The 18,943-nt window shown below is 45.2% G+C and overlaps 1 protein-coding gene across 12 annotated transcripts in view; it reads right to left on the reverse strand.

Annotated features, from left to right (window-relative positions):
• The window catches only part of CTIF (cap binding complex dependent translation initiation factor), a 152,333-nt gene that overhangs the window by 100,389 nt on the left and 33,001 nt on the right, over window positions 1–18,943 (reverse strand). For 8 of the 12 annotated variants that reach the window (XM_065046832.1, XM_065046834.1, XM_065046833.1 and 5 more), the window contains exons 4-6: window positions 8,347–8,469; window positions 3,564–3,637; window positions 2,192–2,296 (exon numbers count right to left, since the gene is read on the reverse strand). In XM_065046832.1, coding sequence (XP_064902904.1) covers window positions 2,192–2,296; window positions 3,564–3,637; window positions 8,347–8,469 — 302 coding nt within the window. Of the gene's footprint in view, window positions 1–2,191; window positions 2,297–3,563; window positions 3,638–8,346; window positions 8,470–11,608; window positions 11,768–18,943 lie in introns of those variants that run through there. The other 4 variants (XM_065046835.1, XM_065046837.1, XM_065046839.1 and 1 more) reach the window with 3 other exon arrangements.

Raw genomic sequence — 18,943 nt, forward strand, 5'->3', positions numbered from 1 at the left:
CACAGAATAATAGTATCATTTTGGCTGGAAAAGGCCCTCAAGATCATAAAATCCAACACTTACTGTCACTATAATGTCCCTGAGAACCTCATATATGTGTCTATTCAACCCCTCCAGGGATGGTGACTGCACCACTGCCCTGGGCAGCCTGTTCCAATGCCCCACAGTCCTTTCCAAGATGAAACTTTTCCTTATATTCAATCTATACATAAAGCAGACCCTGCTGTATCCTCCCTATACACAGCAGGTGTTGCTGGTAGGATCACCTGGCAAGTGCCATCAACCATGGAGCACAATTTATCTTGTTTTACAGAGAGCCTTTCATCTCATTTTTCAAAACCATCAGTAGAAATGCGAGTAAACATGATTAAGGCACTTAAGAGACTTGAAAATTTAGTGTTACATTGCTCCAAATAGCCTGAAAATTGCTGCTTATGTACCTGCAGTAAATACTTATAGTCAGAAAAAAAAGCCTAATCCAGTTGAGCGGCTCTGCCTGTCCCTGTGTGGTCCAGGAGCCTCCACCAGATGCTGAAGCTTTGGAAAAAAACAACTTACCAAGAGAAAAGAACTTCTATGGCAGAAGATTTCCATCCCTACATACAACACGGGACAAGAAGTTACCCACAATATTCTCAACCTCATCTTTTAGAGCTGTTCTCATTCATTTTTCCATCCTCCACGGGCAGCAAATGATTAACAATCAGGCAAAAATGACAAAAATTTGATGGGGTAAAATATGAAGTTCTTACTCTGTTTTTTTTAGCAGAGATTTGGAGTGAGTTACATCAGGACTGAATTGAAGCCTCGTCATAACTTGGCATAACAGGACAGGTAATACTTTCCTGCAGCCCTGAATAGGCACTGCCAGTGCATTAACCATCAGGATTGAATAATAAAGAGAAGACAGAAATGTATTATGGTTGATTCTCAACCTGCAGAGAAATGGTGATGTCCATCTAAACAACACCGGTGAAGCTCTTGCTCCCAATATGCGTTTACTTGGCTTGATCAAGCAACAACCAAAGAGGAATCTCCAGCTGTCACCACCAAAAGAAGCTGTTAAATATTTTCACGATTTCTGGGTAGCAGATGGGGATTGAACACCTGGATCTACATGGATCACATTGATGTCCTCTCCTTCCCTGAAGTCTTGCTGGAGAGAACTTGTGGGAACTGTAACTGGGATCGGCACAATGCCAGGATCTTTCCTCCCATATTCAGAGATATTTAAATCTAGAGGACTTGGATCTAAGAGACTTGGATGTAGGAGATGTGGATCTGGGAGACTTGTATCCAGGAAACTTGGATCTAGGAAATGTGGATCCAGGAGACTTGGATCTAGGAGATGTCGATCCAGGAGACGTGGATCTAAGAGACTGGATCTAGGAGATTTAGATCTAAGAGACTTGGATCTAGGAGATGTGGATCCAGGAGACACGGATCTAAGAGACTTGGATCTAGGAAATGTGGATCCAGGAGACTTGGATCTAGGAGATGTGGATCCAGGAGACATGGATCTAAGAGACTTGGATCTAGGAAATGTGGATCCAGGAGACTTGGATCTAGGAGATGTCGATCCAGGAGACGTGGATCTAAGAGACTTGGATCTAGGAGATTTAGATCTAAGGGACTTGGATCTAGGAGATGTGGATCCAGGAGACACTGATCTAAGAGACTCGGATCTAGGAAATGTGGATCCAGGAGACTTGGATCTAGGAGATGTGGATCCAGGAGACATGGATCTAAGAGACTTGGATCTAGGAAATGTGGATCCAGGAGACTTGGATCTAGGAGATGTCGATCCAGGAGACGTGGATCTAAGAGACTTGGATCTAGGAGATTTAGATCTAAGAGACTTGGATCTAGGAAATGTGGATCCAGGAGACTTGGATCTAGGAGATGCGGATCCAGGAGACGTGCATCTAAGAGACCTGGATCCAGGAGACTTAGAGCCAATGCGGTTTATAGACTGAACCCTCTCAAGCAATGCAAAATACAGCGAACAGCTCTGCTCCATCCCAAAATCAGATGACAGAAGAGCAAGACTGTGGCATCCTCAAACCACAGAATGGTCCAGAGCCTCTTCCCCATGTCCTCCACAAGCCATGAGACCAATCTGGTGTTCCTAGAGCAAGGGAGAAGTTAGAAATGTTGCTGGAGAGCACGGTATCGCACGTACGACACTCACCCTTCTCTGTCTATGTGAGGCAATGGGTGTTTGGAGGTGTTCCGCAGCTTCCTGTGAAATTGGGTGAAATCAAGTTTTTCAGGCTGCGAGTCCCACGTCACGCCACTAGGAGAGAAAAACAGGGAAAAAAACAAAGAAAGAAAGTCTACTAGTGGTTAAATGGCAACAAGCTGAAGAGCAGAGGGCACATGGAGCCTGCAGACAAGAAAAGCTGGTGCTTCTGGAAGCACCACTGCCTGCTGCCGAGCACACGGATGCGGACCTCTGACCCTCATGCTGCTGCATGGTGTTCCTTTTCATTTCTTCCAGGTTTTTTTTTGAGATGCTGAGCTCCTGCTGCTCACACTAAACCTCAAGTTTTTACGTCTCATGTAGCACACACTTAGCAAGCTCTATGTGCTGTCTGTATCAAGCAGATATTGCAACAGGTAGAGGTCTGGTCCATGCCATGGAGATGTTCTCTCTGGTCCTGAACAACCTGCCTGCTCCAATGGCCTGGAGCAAGTCCGAGGTGGGAACTCAAGCCCTGTAGATCCTTGCAGGCACAGAGAGATGTGTAAAACTGGACAGAAAGTGTATTTCACCACTTTCCCCACATCAGAGCAGCAGCTGAGAGCTCTTCCCAGCAGTTGCAAAGCCAATACATGATTGCACAGACAATTAATGGTAGAATCACAGAATGGTTTGGGTTGGAAGGGATCTTAATGATCCAACACCCCTGCCATGGTCAGGGACACCTTCCACTAGACCAGGTTGCCCAAAGCTCTGTCCAACCCGGCTTTACCTCAAGTCTTGTCTGGGCAGCTACAAGTAATCGTACCAGTACCGTAAATCAGCTTATTAAGAAAAAAAATCCAACCTTCTAACATCAAATCAATTTACAATTTTAGAAGCAAGCATCCTTTACTGACATACCGACTCCCACGGGAATCGTTCTCACCTAGTCGGGGCCATGAACTATTCCCAGACACAAGCTATATCCACACAGATCATACATATTCATTACATTTCCAATAAATTGTTTGCATCTGCATCACATATCCCTTTGTTATTCGGCTTGTATCCTGCTCATGCTGGTGTCACTACCTTGTCTTCTGAGAGCAAGGGCATTGTCTTCTAACCTTCTCCTGCTTATCTTAACAAATACCATCCTTGTGACTTAACTCCTAGCAAGTGCCTAACACCTCACAGCTGTGAACCTTATTAACTTAGTAAATGCCTAAAATCTAGGACCTTTATTAGTATAGACTTATTACTAAATGCTGATTTTAGGTATCAATATCGGTACTGGTTTCAGATGTCTGGATTCAAAACCCATCCTAAGCGTGTAGGATGCTTGAAGTAGACTGATTGTGTTTTAAACCCGGCTTACCTGAAGGAGTCGAAGGTGTTGGCAGCCCAGATGTCCGTGCCCAGCATGTCAAGGGAGGTCTCCTTGTTGCCGTTCTAGGAGGGAGGGAAAGGCGGTTACTCATGGAAGGTACGAGGCACAATCCAGACCACGGCACAGCCTCTCCCACCGCCAGCCATGGAGATGTTCTGCTCTGCTCCTCCTGATTAATCCACACTCACTGCAACGCAAAGTCCCTTCACCCTCTGCAAAAACACTTCGTGAAGGCAAAGGGTGACCCAGTTTCAGCCTTGGGAACACAAAGCTGTGGACAACACGGAGCAGACAACATGTAGGCTCAGCTCTGATTCCATCCCCGTCCTCCTGCCCCATGGTCCACAACCTCCAAGACCCACCAAGGTCCAGCAGGCAAGCTGACATCCCCATCATGAAGACACCCAACTTCAGAGTCACAGACCAGCTGAGTTGGAAAGGGACCTCTGGAGCTCATCAGTTCCAATCAGGTACCCAGGATCACATCTAAACGGCTTTTGAATGTCTCCAAGACCCACCAAGGTCCAGTGGGCAAGTTGACATGCCCACCTAGAAGACACTCAACTTCAGAGTCAGACCAGTTGAGGTGGGAAGGGACCTCTGGAGCTCATATGGTCCAACCAGGTGCCCAAAAGCACATCTAAATGGCTTTTGAATGTCCCCAGGAGCCACCAAGGTCCAGTGGGCAAGTTGACATCCCCGCCTAGAAGACACCCAACTTATGAATTACAGACCAGCTGAGGTGGGAAGGGACCTCTGGAGCTCATCTGGTCCAACCAGGTGCACAAGAGCACATTTAAATGGCTTTTGGATGTCTCCAAGACCCACCAAGGTCTAGTGGGCCAGCTGACATCCCCACCATAAAGACACCCAACTTCAGATTCACACACCAGCTGAGGTAGGAAGGGACCTCTGGAGCTCAGCTGGTCCAACCAGGTGCCCAAGACCACATCTAAATGGCTTTTGAATATCTCCAGGGATGGAGACAGACTTCACCAGCAGCTCCCAGAGCCTGCTGTCACCAAAAAGGATGGGGAAAGCCATTCTGCTTCTTCAAGGAGTCACGGTGGCATGACTTCTCCTTGCTCTAACAAAAGGCAGAAGACATCAGAACCCCACACCATGCCACCTCGCCCATGTACACCAACAAACGAGCTCACATGATTATTCCAATACACGTCCCACCAACAAGCAGCTGATGGTTCCTTCCCCTGAGAAGCAAAAGCATCGTGGTATAATCAGGTAGGAATTCAGAGAAGCTTTCAGACAACTGTGAAGTACCTTGAATTCTCCCATGGAGACTTGACTCTCATGGGATGGACACGTAAATGCATTACAGATAAATTTATTACAAATCGGGAGTCCTGTATTACCGATTTTCCCCCAATATTTCTTACACATATTCAGATTATTCATAATCTTGCATATATTCAGATTATTTATTTCTACCCAAAAGGTCCCACGCTCGCAAAACACGTGGTGAAGAAGGTGGCTTCTGTATATTTCCCACCCTATAATTTCCGCTATTTTCAACTATTACTAATAGTAACCAAGACGCTAAAAACTCATGGAAATTTGACCATTTCTTACTGAAGTCCCAAACACCAATCTGCCCATAAAATGAGCAATATTTTCCCAATGAGCAGGACATATTATACATCCTCGCTGCACCCTACAGATAGTCACACTTTGCAGCCATTCCCAACACAACAACAAACTTAGACACCAGATATTCCAAACACAACCACATTGATCCTTTTTTGTCTCCTTCAGGGGGTCTACGGATTAGGATTTTAATCTTTGAGGTCAACATGTCTCTGCACAGAAACAAACTGCCAGAAATATCTGAAATTCTCATGATCAGTCACGGAAGATTAGATCTTTCTTCGAGGCAAATGGAAGGAAAATTTTCTCCCAGCAAGGAGAGAAATTAGTTTTCTAACTCTTTAGAAGGACCCTCGTGTATTATAATGAAAATAAACATGTGCAGGTCTTCATAGCTATAATCCAACAGAGATACCTCTCCTTGCAGACAAATCCATCTCTTTCTATTTCCTATGGATATGGGATATTTTAAGTATCTGTCAACGAGCCGGCTAAAATAGGATTTCCCAAGAATAAAGTATTTGGGTTCAGGAAGAAAGACCAGGAACACGTAACCAGCTGCAATGAAGATGAGCCAAATCAGCAATAAAGATATTAAATAGCAAAAATTTAAGTTAATGTAGGTTCTTAATGCATCAGGTTGCACCCTAAAATTGTTGCCTAAATTCAGCTCGGTATAGGACTTCTCCATCAAGACAGCATCAGGACCAGACAATAACACACCTTGTCGTTAAGCTGCGAGTCACTACGATCATTTTGAGACTTTTTTTGGTCTTTGATGACCTGTTTTTATAATCACTTTTGGTCTTGACTCTTGAGGCAGGAGGACACTTGCTGCCCAAGTGAACGTGTGCCGCAGGGTGTACGCTAAAATGCTCACAGCATGGTACCAAAACTTAATACTAAACCTTTAAAAAAGCCAATTTTCAAGTTTAGGGATAAAAAAAAAAATAATAAAAAAAATATGTATTTAAGAAAAGAAGTGATTTGTTTCTGTTCCCTGAGGACCACAACTATAACCATCACCAGTTTTAACGTGAAGCTCCTGATGAACCAGCGCTCAGCTTTAGATAATTATTTTCACCACGGAGGGGTTAGTACTGCTGAAAATTAATTAAGCCACTAGGAAAGATGATTAAGAGACACACTGACAAGAATAACAGCAATACTCATGAGAGATTTAGTTTTAGTTTGCTTAGTTTTTGTTCAGTTTTATGGTTTATGCTGTTATAGCAAGGAGTTTAAAATATTAAGCTGGTCATTTCATTTTTGTTTAAGTATTAATGGTTATTTTATGGATGTCTTAGGAAGGATCATTTACTTACATTAAAGAAACTTACTGAAAATATTAAAACACAGCACTGTGTCATGCGTCAGTTTGCTATGACAACATTATGAAATATAAATTTCCTGGTATATGTGAATTTCAGTAACATTATGAATTGTTTTAAATGCCTTACAGAAGGTACGTTCAAGTTGAAACTAATGTAATAAATACCAACGCTTCTCCATTTCTGAAAGTGTAACTTTTTTATACTTTTCCATACATATAGCAATTGTTTCAGCACAGAATGGACACTCTCAACTTTTTATGTCACTGTGGAGATACTGAGAATACAAAGTATTTTAAGACACCACCATTAGGAAAAGGTTACATTGAGGAAAGATGGGAAATACATTGAATTTATTCTGGGCTTGATTACAAATAGTACAATAAAACATACAGTCTGGGTGTAGGAGAGACCAGAGATTTGGTAAAGCAGAACCTACATGCAAATATGGTTTAAATTCACGTCCGTAACCTCTGTCCTCCAACCACGTCATCTCCATACAATGTCACCCAACCCCTGGCGCTGCCCCCGCAAACAGAGGGACAGACGAGGCCACCAGCTGCGGGGACCCCGACCGTTCACCTGCGTTTGCAGCTTCAGCAAATTCCCCACCAAGGCAGCGTTTAGAGCTTTGCAAAACCCAGCTCAGCATCCCACCGGCTCCTCTTGCCGCTCTTCATTACCACCCTCTGGCAAACCGCTATGAATACAAAATCCCGCTCTTCGTCGCGCGATCGCAGGAGCGTTAGCTCGTCACGGCGCTTTGCATTAATGCAGAACAACACCAGGTGGCTGGCTGAGTCCCTGGTATAAATTAATGGATAATCCTGTGCCATGTGTTACTTGTTAAGCGTTTTTTGCTTCTACATTTGAGAAGATTCTGCCAACTTTCCTCCTTTTCAGCTGCCTATACCTCCCAGCTGCACTTTGGTAGAAAACAAAACGGATAGATACCAAAGTGTCTGAAAAGGCTCCAATTAAAGGTTTTCTTGTTGAAAACTGCAAGTTTTTATAAGAAAAATAAAGCTGTTTTGAGAAAAACAGTATTATCGCTGCTCAAACAAAGAAAGATACGCTTAGTCTCATTCCTACCAGAAAAAAAACATCACTTTTCAGCAATGACACGGTTCTGTGGGTCCTCTGCCACCAGGACATTGCTCAGGAGGACAAATTATTTCTTCAGAGTCTCCAGGATGGATGAGATGGATGAACCAACCAGGAATTTGACCACTGGATCCAAATCTCTCAGAGTGCATCCACCACTTGTGACCCAACCAACGCTCATGTGTGCAGAAGAGGTCCCTGGTCTGAGCTTAAGGAATGGATCTAAAACCAAACCAAACCCAAATTCCAATAGTCTTTTGTGCCAGGGAAGATAATTCCCCATCTAGCCCTGCTGATGGCTCCCACGGAAAGCACCTGGACTCAAGGTCAACATTTAACACCACCTATGTGGTGTTCACTCATTTATCGACTTGTAATAAAGACTTGCCAAAAAACAATTACAGACAGCTCTTAATTTCCTAAAATTAAAATACTAAGACTTCAAAAGAAGAAAAAAAGCTAATTTCCTTTGCACTAAACCAGCTGACTAGGGACTTCTTTCCCAATATTAAGGCGCTCAGCACATCTCAAGAGACTTGTTGAGGCTGAAGAACAACTACAGCCACGTTACTAATTATGCGTGAATTAAGTAGGTCTTTGAGGTGTCCTTCATAATTGACATGCACTCACACCCTACGTGTTGACACACACAGAGAACACGTTGTTTGGAGGACGCCTCCGATAAACAGCAAGCAAAGGACATGACTTCAGCACGTCGCTACCAGATATACCTTGATCGATTGCCTGAACTGGCTGCTTCTCCCGCGGCTGCCGGACCTGGATCCAGACCCACGTCTGGAGCCTGAGCCCGGCCGGGATCCTGCGCTCCCGCTGCTGCTGTGATCCCACTCTTCCTAGAAACAACAAACAGGTGGCTTTAGTCAAGGGTAACGCCATCCCACACCCACAAAAACCACCGACGTGGTGAGCCAGGAGAGCTCCAGCTCCCAAACCACACGTGCAAGTTCCTACAAAACCATGTCTATTCATATGGCTTTCTTGGAGACCTCTGCCATGTTCTGTTTACACAATGCAAAGGGATGACATTGGGGGAGCCTTCAGTGAAGATAACATTCAGCTCTAGTGCTGTAGTCACAGAATGGTTTGGGTTGGAAGGGACCTTCAAAGCTCATCTAGTGTGTCAAAAATTCCTTCCTCATGTCTTGCCTGAATCTTCCCACATGTGTTAAGGCCTGTGCTGGACCACTGGGCAGCATCACCTTAGGTGGCTTCATGTCTGCTGTGCGGCCGTGTCCCTGCCCCATCCAACCCATGTGGCACTGGTGGAGCTGGGCCCTGGTCTGCGCCCCAAGATTAGTGACCTGGACTTGGCCATTGTGTGCAAAGAGGAGTTCACGCCTTGTTCTACTTCGCTCTTGAAGTTCAAGGTGGTTCTGCCCTTGTCTTAGCCCATGGCAGTGTCCACAGGGACCTGGGTAGTCCCACAAGGATGTCTGAGACATGAGAAACCCTCTTGAAGCGTCACCCCTCATGCCAGTCCTGAAACACTTGCTCCCCTTGGTATTTCCCAGACTTTCAAAGTACTTGAAAGAGTTGAATATTCCGCGCTCCGTGATTTCATGGTTTTTTTAATCATCTTAGGTCACTTCAAAGGTCTTTCCCAAGCCTCTGAGCAAAGCTTTTGGAGCAATTACCCTGACAATATTCACCTTTCTCCCCAAGCACTTTGTGGGATGTTTGGGTAGATAGGGCTGGTTTGGTGAGTTATTCTGGTTTTCACATGACTCATCTTGCCCTGAGGGGCAAGGAACAAGAAACCTACAGGTTGCTTGACAGCAGAACAAGTGCTAGGAGAATAAAAGAGAAAATTGGGAACAGCTCCATAATACACAAAAATAGTTATTTGTGTAGTGTGTCTTTTGGCCAACTCCAATTGTTTTCAGGTATGTGAGGAGCTGGACCCAAACGATGGACTACATAGAGGGAAAAACTGACTGAAAAGTTGGTTTGGGCTTGGGAGAGGAATTAAGGATATACAAGCAGTTTCAAAGGATGTGGCACTGCTGAATATGCATATTAATCCTCCTTAAAAATAGAGGAGGTAAATTTTATTCTTCCCCACGCATAGACTAGAGAGGGCTTGGGGAGAACTTACTGTGGCCTTTCCCTACTTAAAAGGGGCCTGTGAGAAAGATGGGGACAGACTTTTGAGCAGGGCCTGTTGTGATAGGACAAGGGGTGATGGGTTTAAACTAATGGAGGGAGATTCAGGCTGGACATGAGGAAGGAATTGTTGTCCCTGAGGGTGGTGAGAGCCTGTCCCAGGTTGGGCAGAGAGGTGGTGGATGAACCATCCCTGGAGACATCCCAGGCCAGGCTGGACGGGGCTCTGAGCAACCTGAGCTGGTGAAGATGTCCCTGCTCATGGCAGGGGGGGCACTGGGGGAGCTGGGAAGGTCCCTTCAACACAAACTGTTCTATGATTTTATGATTTTATATGTGAAACATGGAAGTATTCATCCAACAGGAGGGACTGGAAGCAAAATGCATCAGTACCGGTTCCTGCATTGCTCCAGCTTTACGTTCTCCATCCTCAAACCTAGCAAGTCTCAAGTAAAGTCAAGTATTATGCGGTTCCTACAGCCTAAAATGGGTACTGACTTCAAAAAAGGAGGTCAACTGGTTTTCAAGTTGTGTATCGATTAGATTTGAGAGGTTGAGGTTATTCCCCCACAACGACAGCAGAAAGCACCTTCTTCCCTCCTTGCCACACTGCGACCTGAATCTTCTGGTGAGAAATACCAACTGGCACAAGGTTAAGGGAGCTCTTAAATTGATGTGGAAGAAAAGAAACCTTGATTGATGCAGTTTGTTGGAGGTGGTTGCTTCAGGAAGCCTTGGGGAAGAGCGAGTCTTGCAGGCGTCTCAAGAAGTGCAAATAATCTTTGACGTGGGAAAGGCGCCCGTCAACTGAAAAGGTGGTTGGGAGAATCGAACCTTCACCACCCAGTTGTTTAAAAGATTATAATAACCACCAGTGTGCTCTGTTCTACACACTGAACATCTTGTTCTTCTACGCATGGAAAATTTTTGTGCCAACTCTACTGTGGGACCAAGTCAGTGTCTGCGCTCTTTGCTTTAAAAAAAAAGAAATTAAAAATAAATATCACCATTCAGTTATATGTGGTTGACTCCACTTTTGGTTGCGGTCACCTGCAGACAAGCTGAGGCCATGCAAGTTCCAGAAACGTGGCTGTCCACAATAAAACCATTGTGAGAAACGAGGAGATCGGTACCACCATGTATCAACGTCCAAACTCAACAAGACAAGCCAACAGGTACAGCATGAACCGGTTAGGTAAAAATCAGGGCTACCACTTTCATTAAATCGGTTTCTGTCATTCCCTGTTCACGTTCCTTATCTTTATCACACCCTATTGCTATTAATATTTAAAATTAAATTATTTTAAAATAGAAATTGCTGAACTAAAAACGGTTGAAACTTCTGTTGAAGCTGAAACAGCCCAACTAAGTACAACCTAAATACACGCATGTTCAGACTCACTAGCACAGCCAGGCTCAACACTTTACCTAAACTTCTGACTAATTCCCGAAGATTAACAACTTCATACGGCTACCAAGTCCCTGGAATAGAAATACCTTCACCAGAAACTCTCCCAGGTGGTTGTGGTGCCTTTGTGTCATCTAATAAAGCCCTTTTTGTGCTAAAATGACCCCTCTCTGCAGATGTCCCGTGGCAGGGAAGCTCACACCAACCTCATGGGTGATGCTGGAGGAGTGGGCGAGAGTACACAGGTAACGGTCATTCCTTAAAAAACTACAACCCAGCAACAAAAACCCTCCACCAGCATCATCATAAAAACCCCACCACCTGGCCCCACTACACTCTGTTGTGTCCTCAAAAGACCAAGACTCTCTTAGTCTCTCCCAATACGCCAAAAAAGCCCCTTGAACTCTTATTGCCAGCTCTTATTTGGGTTCATGCACCAACCATTCTCGGTCTACACTCACCAGCAGGAGATGGGACCTTCGCGGCTGGGATGGAAATGTCACCCCCTCCACAGATGGATTCCTAGCAGCTCCTCTCATCCACGCCAATCGTCCCAGCCAAGCTCTTCACCCTCCCGGGAAGAGCGAGGCTTGTGCACATTAACACTAGGAAACTTGCTGTCATATCACACATTTGCATTTTAATTAGCAATAATAATCCGTTTCACTTACACTGCAATTTTCACCTTCGCAGCTACCACCTCTTCGCGGCGTGAACCAATTAATCCCGCTCCCTTCACCAGCTCAGGAGCGAATACATTCTGCTGCTTCAGTGTGAGCTCGAAAAAGACGATTTGTGGAAAAAGGAAATTGCTTTCCATGACACGCAGGTAATAAATGGAAACACAGTGACCACCTACGTGGTTGCTACGTGGTTGCTCTCAGTGATGATAAGTATGGATGAAGTTGGTAGAGGTGTAGACCAACCATGGTGATACCGTAAGTTTGAAGTGGTACAAAAACATCAGTGGATTCTTGACGGGATTCACATTCGATTGTACAAAAAAAATATCTCAATATTCAATGTACAATGTTCATAGGCAGAGGAAAAGGAAAGTCAACAGAAATCTAGAGGATTTCTCAGGACACAAAAGCCTCTGAGATATCCCCCAACATTAACAACTGTCCCACCACAGCATCTACAAGAAGTTCCCTGGAGTGTCCTTCAAATGACTCCCAACATTTGGGTCTTAATCCTGGTCAGAAGAGGAGACAGCTACCACGTAAAAAGTCCTTTTTGAGGTTTTTCAGCAGCAGAGGTGGTTTTCACATGCCCACTTCATGCTGCAGCTAAATCTTCTAGTTATGTAGAATGTTGACACTGGACTCCAAGTATGTGATGCAAAATCTTCCTGCTGTACCCAGTCTATTCTAGAACAACCACTCCATATTTTCTATGGAACAATTTCTATAAAACCAATTATTTAATGATTTCAAAGTACAAAAAAAAAAAAAATATTCTAAACATTTCCCTAGGGGCATAATTCCAGCTTTTCTTCTCAATGTATTTCATAAAGCTATACGAAAAACAGAAAACTTACCCTTATAAAAACATCACGCAGAAAAAAACCCAACAACTTTGGCTCTGTTCCTACCCTCTCCAGGTCCATGTCCACCTACCCCAAACTTCTCCAGTCTGGGATGGTATCTCCTCACTGCTTTGGCAAAGGAACAGCAGAAGAGACACCGAACAGGGCTCTGAGCAACCTGAGCTGGGTGAAGATGTCCCTGCTCATCCAGGGGGTTGGACTAAATGAGCTTCGAAGGTCCTTTCTAGCCCAAACTATTCTATGATTCTACGATTGGAGCTCTTGTCCCACTAGGAGAAGTAAGGTCTGACCCATACCTGTGTGACAATACAGCACCAAAAGACTTGATGGGTTTGGAAGTGCAGAAGATTAAGCCTACAAGATCTTCTGGACTCCACATGTAAAAGTCCAGCCTTTGTGGTTGTGTTCCCTTCAGACAACCTCAGAAGAGACATGTTAGCCAAGGATGTGTTAGATATCTCATTTATACACATGGATGGGGAGGAGAAGGGGCACCAAAAGCACCCAGAATGGCAATGAGAACTTCAGATGTGCCATAGAAACCCAGCAGTGATCCCTGACCAAGCCTTGGAGGAAATCAGAATCATTTTGGTTGGAGGAGACCATTAAGGTCATAGAGTCTGACCATAACCTAAATCTAGCACTAAACCATGTGCCTCAGAGCCTCATCTATACATCTTTTAAATACCTCCAGGGATGGTGACTCCACCACTGCCCTGGAATGGTTCACATCACCCCTCTTCTGCCAAGAGCTTCAGCACGTGTTTACCTATTCAAACAAATCTGGAAGAAAAAAGGACGGAGACCTCAAAGGTAATTTGGCTACTGCAAGTTTCACAAAACTTGAGTGTGGAAGATGGGCATCTCCTTGTCCACTCTACACAAATGGAAACTGCAGGTGATGAGATGTTCTCCCAGGTGAGTCAGTAGTGACACCAGACCTAGAAGACACCTTCCTCCATCCTCTGTGAGCAGCAACCGTTCTCCTAAATCAGGCAGCAAAGCAGTGAAGCATCTCACTCTCAGTTCTTCAGACATCAAAGCTGGTGTCTGCTTCACAAGGTGTGGTGGTTCTTCATGAGACGTATCCCAAACAGAAGTCCAGAGAAAGTTAAACCTATGTATTACCTAAAGGACTTGATTTCTTTCTCAGTCCTCTCTGACCATAACTGAACAGAAGGGGGTGACACCCAGCTCTCACAGGCAGAAAACCATTAAGTGACTGGTTTTCTCTGATCTGCTCTTTGATCGTGGGCAGGTCACCCCACTTGAAAAGATTTAATTTCATCCTCCATCAGGCACGACTACACCAACCTGTATTCATTGGCAAGGCCTCAAAGTAAGCCTCTGTTTTTCACTTTCTTTTTTTCTTTCAGAAATGAGACAAAGGTGACTGCAACATCTGTCAGCACCCACTTGTCCCAACGCGTCTTCATTGTGGTGGCCAACCTCAACCAAATTCAGTGTACAGGCTGGCCCTGGGCTATGGCACAAACAGGCTGCTGAGATGGAGAACAGCAAATTGCCCCCAGGATCATCCTTCACATTTTGCTGAGCAAGAAAAGTGGTAGAGTCACCAATCCCAGAGATGTTTAAAAGGCACGTAGATGAGGTTCTCAGGGACATGGTCTAGAGGTGGACTTGGGTTAATGGTTGGACTCAATGATCTTAATGGTCTTTTGCAACCAAAATGATTCTATGATTCAATGAAAACGACCGTGTTTCAGATTGGACCCAAGGACGGGCATCTAAAGCCGGACACAGGGAAATTACTTACATCTTCGGTGGGGAGATCCTGCCACCCTCTTTGCAAGCATCACCCCCCCAATCTCTAGTGTTGACCTGGTTAGTGAAAGTTTTGGGGTATTACACGCTGCCTGCTGATGGCAGCACTTTTAAGCTGGCAAGCAGACCCCCTACCATCTTCATAGCCTGCTGTTGGACTCTCTCCAATAATTCCTTGTCCTTCTTGAACTGGGGAGCCCAGAACTGGACACAGAACTGCAGATGTGGCCTCACCAGGGCAGAGCAGAGGGGGAGGAATAACCTCCTCTGACCTGCTGGTCACACTTTTCCTAACGCACCCCAGGTACCATTGGCCTTCTTGGCCACAAGGGCACGTTGCTGGCTCATGGTCATCCTGTCACCCACAGAACTCCCAGGTCCTTCTCTGCTCAGTAGGATAGCAACAAGGACCATCAACCAGACAAGCCTCTGAGGTCCCCCAACCATGCAACAATTTCCTTCTGCACCTGGTGGGACATGGATACACATGGAAATCAGCAGTAAAGTAAGTTGCAGTCCCATTTAGAACCATAGAATCATTTTTGTTGGAAGAGACCCTCAAGATCATCGAGTCCAAACGTTAACCCCAACCCTGGCACTACCCCATGTCCCTGAGACCCTCATCTCTGTGTATTTCCAGCCCCTCCAGGGATGGTGACTCCAGCACTGCCCTGGGCAGCCTGTTCCAATGCCCCACAGCCCTTTGGGGAAGAAATTGTTCCCCACATCCAACCTCAACCTCCCCTGGTGCAACTTGAGGCCGTTTCTTTGTGTCCCTGTGTCCCCTCAGCTCCTGTTCTCCAGCTGAACCCCCCAGGTCCCTCAGCCGCTCCCATCACACTTGTGCTCCAGCCCCTTCCCCAGCTCCGTTCCCTTCTCTCCACTCGCTCCAGCACCTCAAGGCCTTTCTTGGTGTGAGGGGCCCAAAACTGCCCCCAGGATTCACGGTTTGACCTCCCCAGGTCCCAGCACAGGGACGGTCACTGCCCTGGGCCTGCTGGCCACACCAGTGCTGGTACCAGCCAGGATGCTGGTGGCCTCTTGTCCACCTGGGCACATGCTGGCTCATGTTCAGCTGCTGTTGACTAACACTGCAGTCTTCTGCTTGGTGACAAGGGGTGACAGCCACCACAAAGGGAAGGGATGAACTTGGCCGGGAAGAAAAGATTTTCAGCTCTCTCTCCCACCACCTGAAGAAATGAGACAAACCCGCAGAACCGCTCTGGTTTTTGTCTTCCTTTGTTTTTCTTTTTTCATGTACCAAGGGCTCCCACAGCTCCCTAAATAAATACCATACGAAAAGTCTTTTACTTAATGAATCGCTCTCAGAAATATATCAAAGAGCTTCCTACTTGCAACAGCCTCACGAGGGGAATGCAAATAAAGTATTATGTAAAATCTTCCCACCGGGTGTTTTTTTTTAAAAAAAAATCCAAACAGAAGAAGATTTAAAATCATTCTATTATCTAAACTTTCCTCATTTATTGAGGCAATAATATGAGAGTATCTCATGGACACCAATGGAGTGTTCTCTACCCAAGGTTCATGTGGTGCTAAAAGACCTTTTGGGGGGTGTCACTGAAATGCCGCAGGGTTTAGTGGAGCACGGAGCAAACTCAGTGTTCACAGCAGGAAACAAAGAGAATTATAAATGAGCCAAATATAATTACGAAACAGGGATTTTCTCAGCACACCAGGAGTACACAAAACACACATTATGAGATCTTCTATGACCAAAGTGTCTTCTCACACCCACCTGCCCAGAGAACTGGAAAGAGCAGAGTAAAAGGGGGAATTTTCTCAATTTTTAAGCCGCTGCTTTGTACAGGATGCACAAGTGTCAACCTACAGGCAATGACCCCCATTTATTGCACACATCTGCTAGTAGTGGATATCTCACCAAGGAGTGTAAGAACAGGGCAAGTACGGTGGGGGGAGGGGTCTTTCCCAGAAAAAGCCAACAAAAATGGAAAAACAGCAATGTAGGAATATCCTGGACTGCAGGTTGCATCAAGACACCTTATTATTACCCTTAAATTGCACATTATCCAGGAATTGTTCTCATCCCCATGCTTATACAACATCCCGTGAATGTTTATATACACACATATTACATATAAATGTCTATATAGATACACAGAGAAAAATCAAAATATTTCTTTTACTTGCTCTAACCTCACTGGATCCTAAATACAAGAATTTCAAAGGCATCGGGTACTTAGGGATGCGGAGAGGGATTTTCAGCTTCACTTGGTCTCTTTCTAACCTTTAGGAAACCAATTATTTTTGAAAATGTGGCCCTGGACTACTCTGCTTTCACAGAAAAGGAACCAGACACTCAATATATTTGCAGGACTAACCTGGATTTCCATTTTTCTGATCGTCAGGTTAGAACTGCGTGAGGCATATGAGGGTTATCAATACATAACTCACATTCTCACAGTGGCTGACGCCAGCAGAAATCTCACATCCAAGTATTTTTCAACTGAGACCGGTATGTATCGCACAACTGGCAAGGCGGAAATCTCAGCCAGAAATAAAATGGGAAAAAGAGGAATTCGGTTTTCCAACCAAACCCCTCAAAATCCATAAAAAATCACAACCAAAAAAACGCCTTAACATCCCTTGGGAAATAATTAGCCAGTTTTCTCCTTAGCAGGTTTGAAGAATGATTTATAATTCATGTTCAAGACAAACACCTTGTAAGTGTTTTCTTCTTTTAATTTTTAAAGCTACTAGTGAAAAACCAATACCCAGAAATGGTAATAAACTGAAGCTATTTCTCACCAACGGCGTTTCACTCGTACATCAGTGACGGAAAGAGAAATGCTTGCCAAGACAGAAGAACAATAGCTTGCAGCTCCGCTTTGGTGCCAAGGAAAATTTGTTGCTCACTGTTAAAGGAAGCCCAACATGGAGAGAGAGAATTCTGAGCTCTGCTGCAGGATGGGAGAGCACAAATGCAGAGAAAAGAGAATGGGCATCAGTGAGTGTTTGTGTAGAGAAAACAAGCACTGTGCTGGAGGAGATCAAATGGGTTTGATGTGCAGGAACAATAAAAATTAATAAAACTTTAAAAATGAATAAAAATTTTTAAAAAGGAAAAACAGTAAAAATAAGATAGAAAATAAAAAACACATAAAAATAAAAGTAAAAGTAAAACAAAAAAGAAGAAGAAAAAGAAGAAAAAAATAAGGAGAAGAAGAAAAAGAAGAAGAAAGGAGAGGAAAAAGAAAAAGAGGAAGAAGAGAAGAAGAATAGAGAAGAGGGAAGAAGAGGGAAGAAGAGGGAAGAAGAGGGAAGAAGAGGGAAGAAGAGGGAAGAAGAGGGAAGAAGAGGGAAGAAGAGGGAAGAAGAGGGAAGAAGAGGGAAGAAGAGGGAAGAAGAGGGAAGAAGAGGGAAGAAGAGGGAAGAAGAGGGAAGATTAAAAAGAAAGAAAAGAGAAAAAAATAAAAATAAGAATTAAAAACAAAACCCCCAGAAGTTGAAACAAAAGAGAGCACGGCACAGGGTAGGTGGAAGCTGTCAGGGCTGCTCTGATTTGAGCCAGGAAAGTATCACCTGTAGGTGACTTCTGCATCCTCCTGTGGTACCCACCAGAGACGGACGGGCCCATCCGCTGAGCCCCTGGGTGAAGAACCAGGGACCTTCTCCCCCAGGGAAGGTCCTGCAAATACACCGAGCCAGCCAAGGAGCCTCCATGGGAACGACCAGCCACCCAGATGAATTTCAAGCAGGTGGCTGGGATGGTGGGAAGGAGCCCAGTTGGGGTTTTGCTGCCGAATATTTCAGAGCAGATCAAAACTAGAAGAAATTAAATTCCCAAACCCATCTGGCACCGTCAGAAGCTCATCCAAAGCCGCGTCTCTGCACAGCACGAACCTTGCTACACAACAAGATCCTGTCTTTACTGTGTGCAGTTGTTTGCACAGATGATCCTAGCACCTCTGCATAGAATCACAGTATCATTTTGGTTGGAAAAGACCCTCAAGATCACAGAGTCCAACTATTTCCCCACCCCTGGCACTGCCCCACATCCCTGAGAACCTCATCTTCACATCTGTTCAACCCCTCCAGGGCTGGTGACTCCAGCACTGCCCTGGGCAGCCTGTTCCAATGCCCCACAGCCCTTTGGGGAAGAAATTGTTGCCCAGATCCAACCTCAACCTCCCCTGGTGCAACTTGAGGCCGTTTCTTTGTGTCCCTGTGTCCCCTCAGCTCCTGTTCTCCAGCTGAACCCCCCAGGTCCCTCAGCTGCTCCCATCACACTTGTGCTCCAGGCCCTTCACCAGCTCCGTTCCCTTCTCTCAACTCGCTCCAGAACCTCAAGGCCTTTCTTGGTGTGAGGGGCCCAAAACTGACTCCACGAATCAAGGTTTGGCCTCAGCAGTGCCCAGAACCAGGGGACAGTCACTGCCCTGGACCTGCATGGACAGGCACATGGTGGAAGGGGACATGTGAG

This window comes from Columba livia, chromosome Z, assembly GCF_036013475.1.
Source record: "Columba livia isolate bColLiv1 breed racing homer chromosome Z, bColLiv1.pat.W.v2, whole genome shotgun sequence".
NCBI lineage: Eukaryota > Metazoa > Chordata > Aves > Columbiformes > Columbidae > Columba > Columba livia.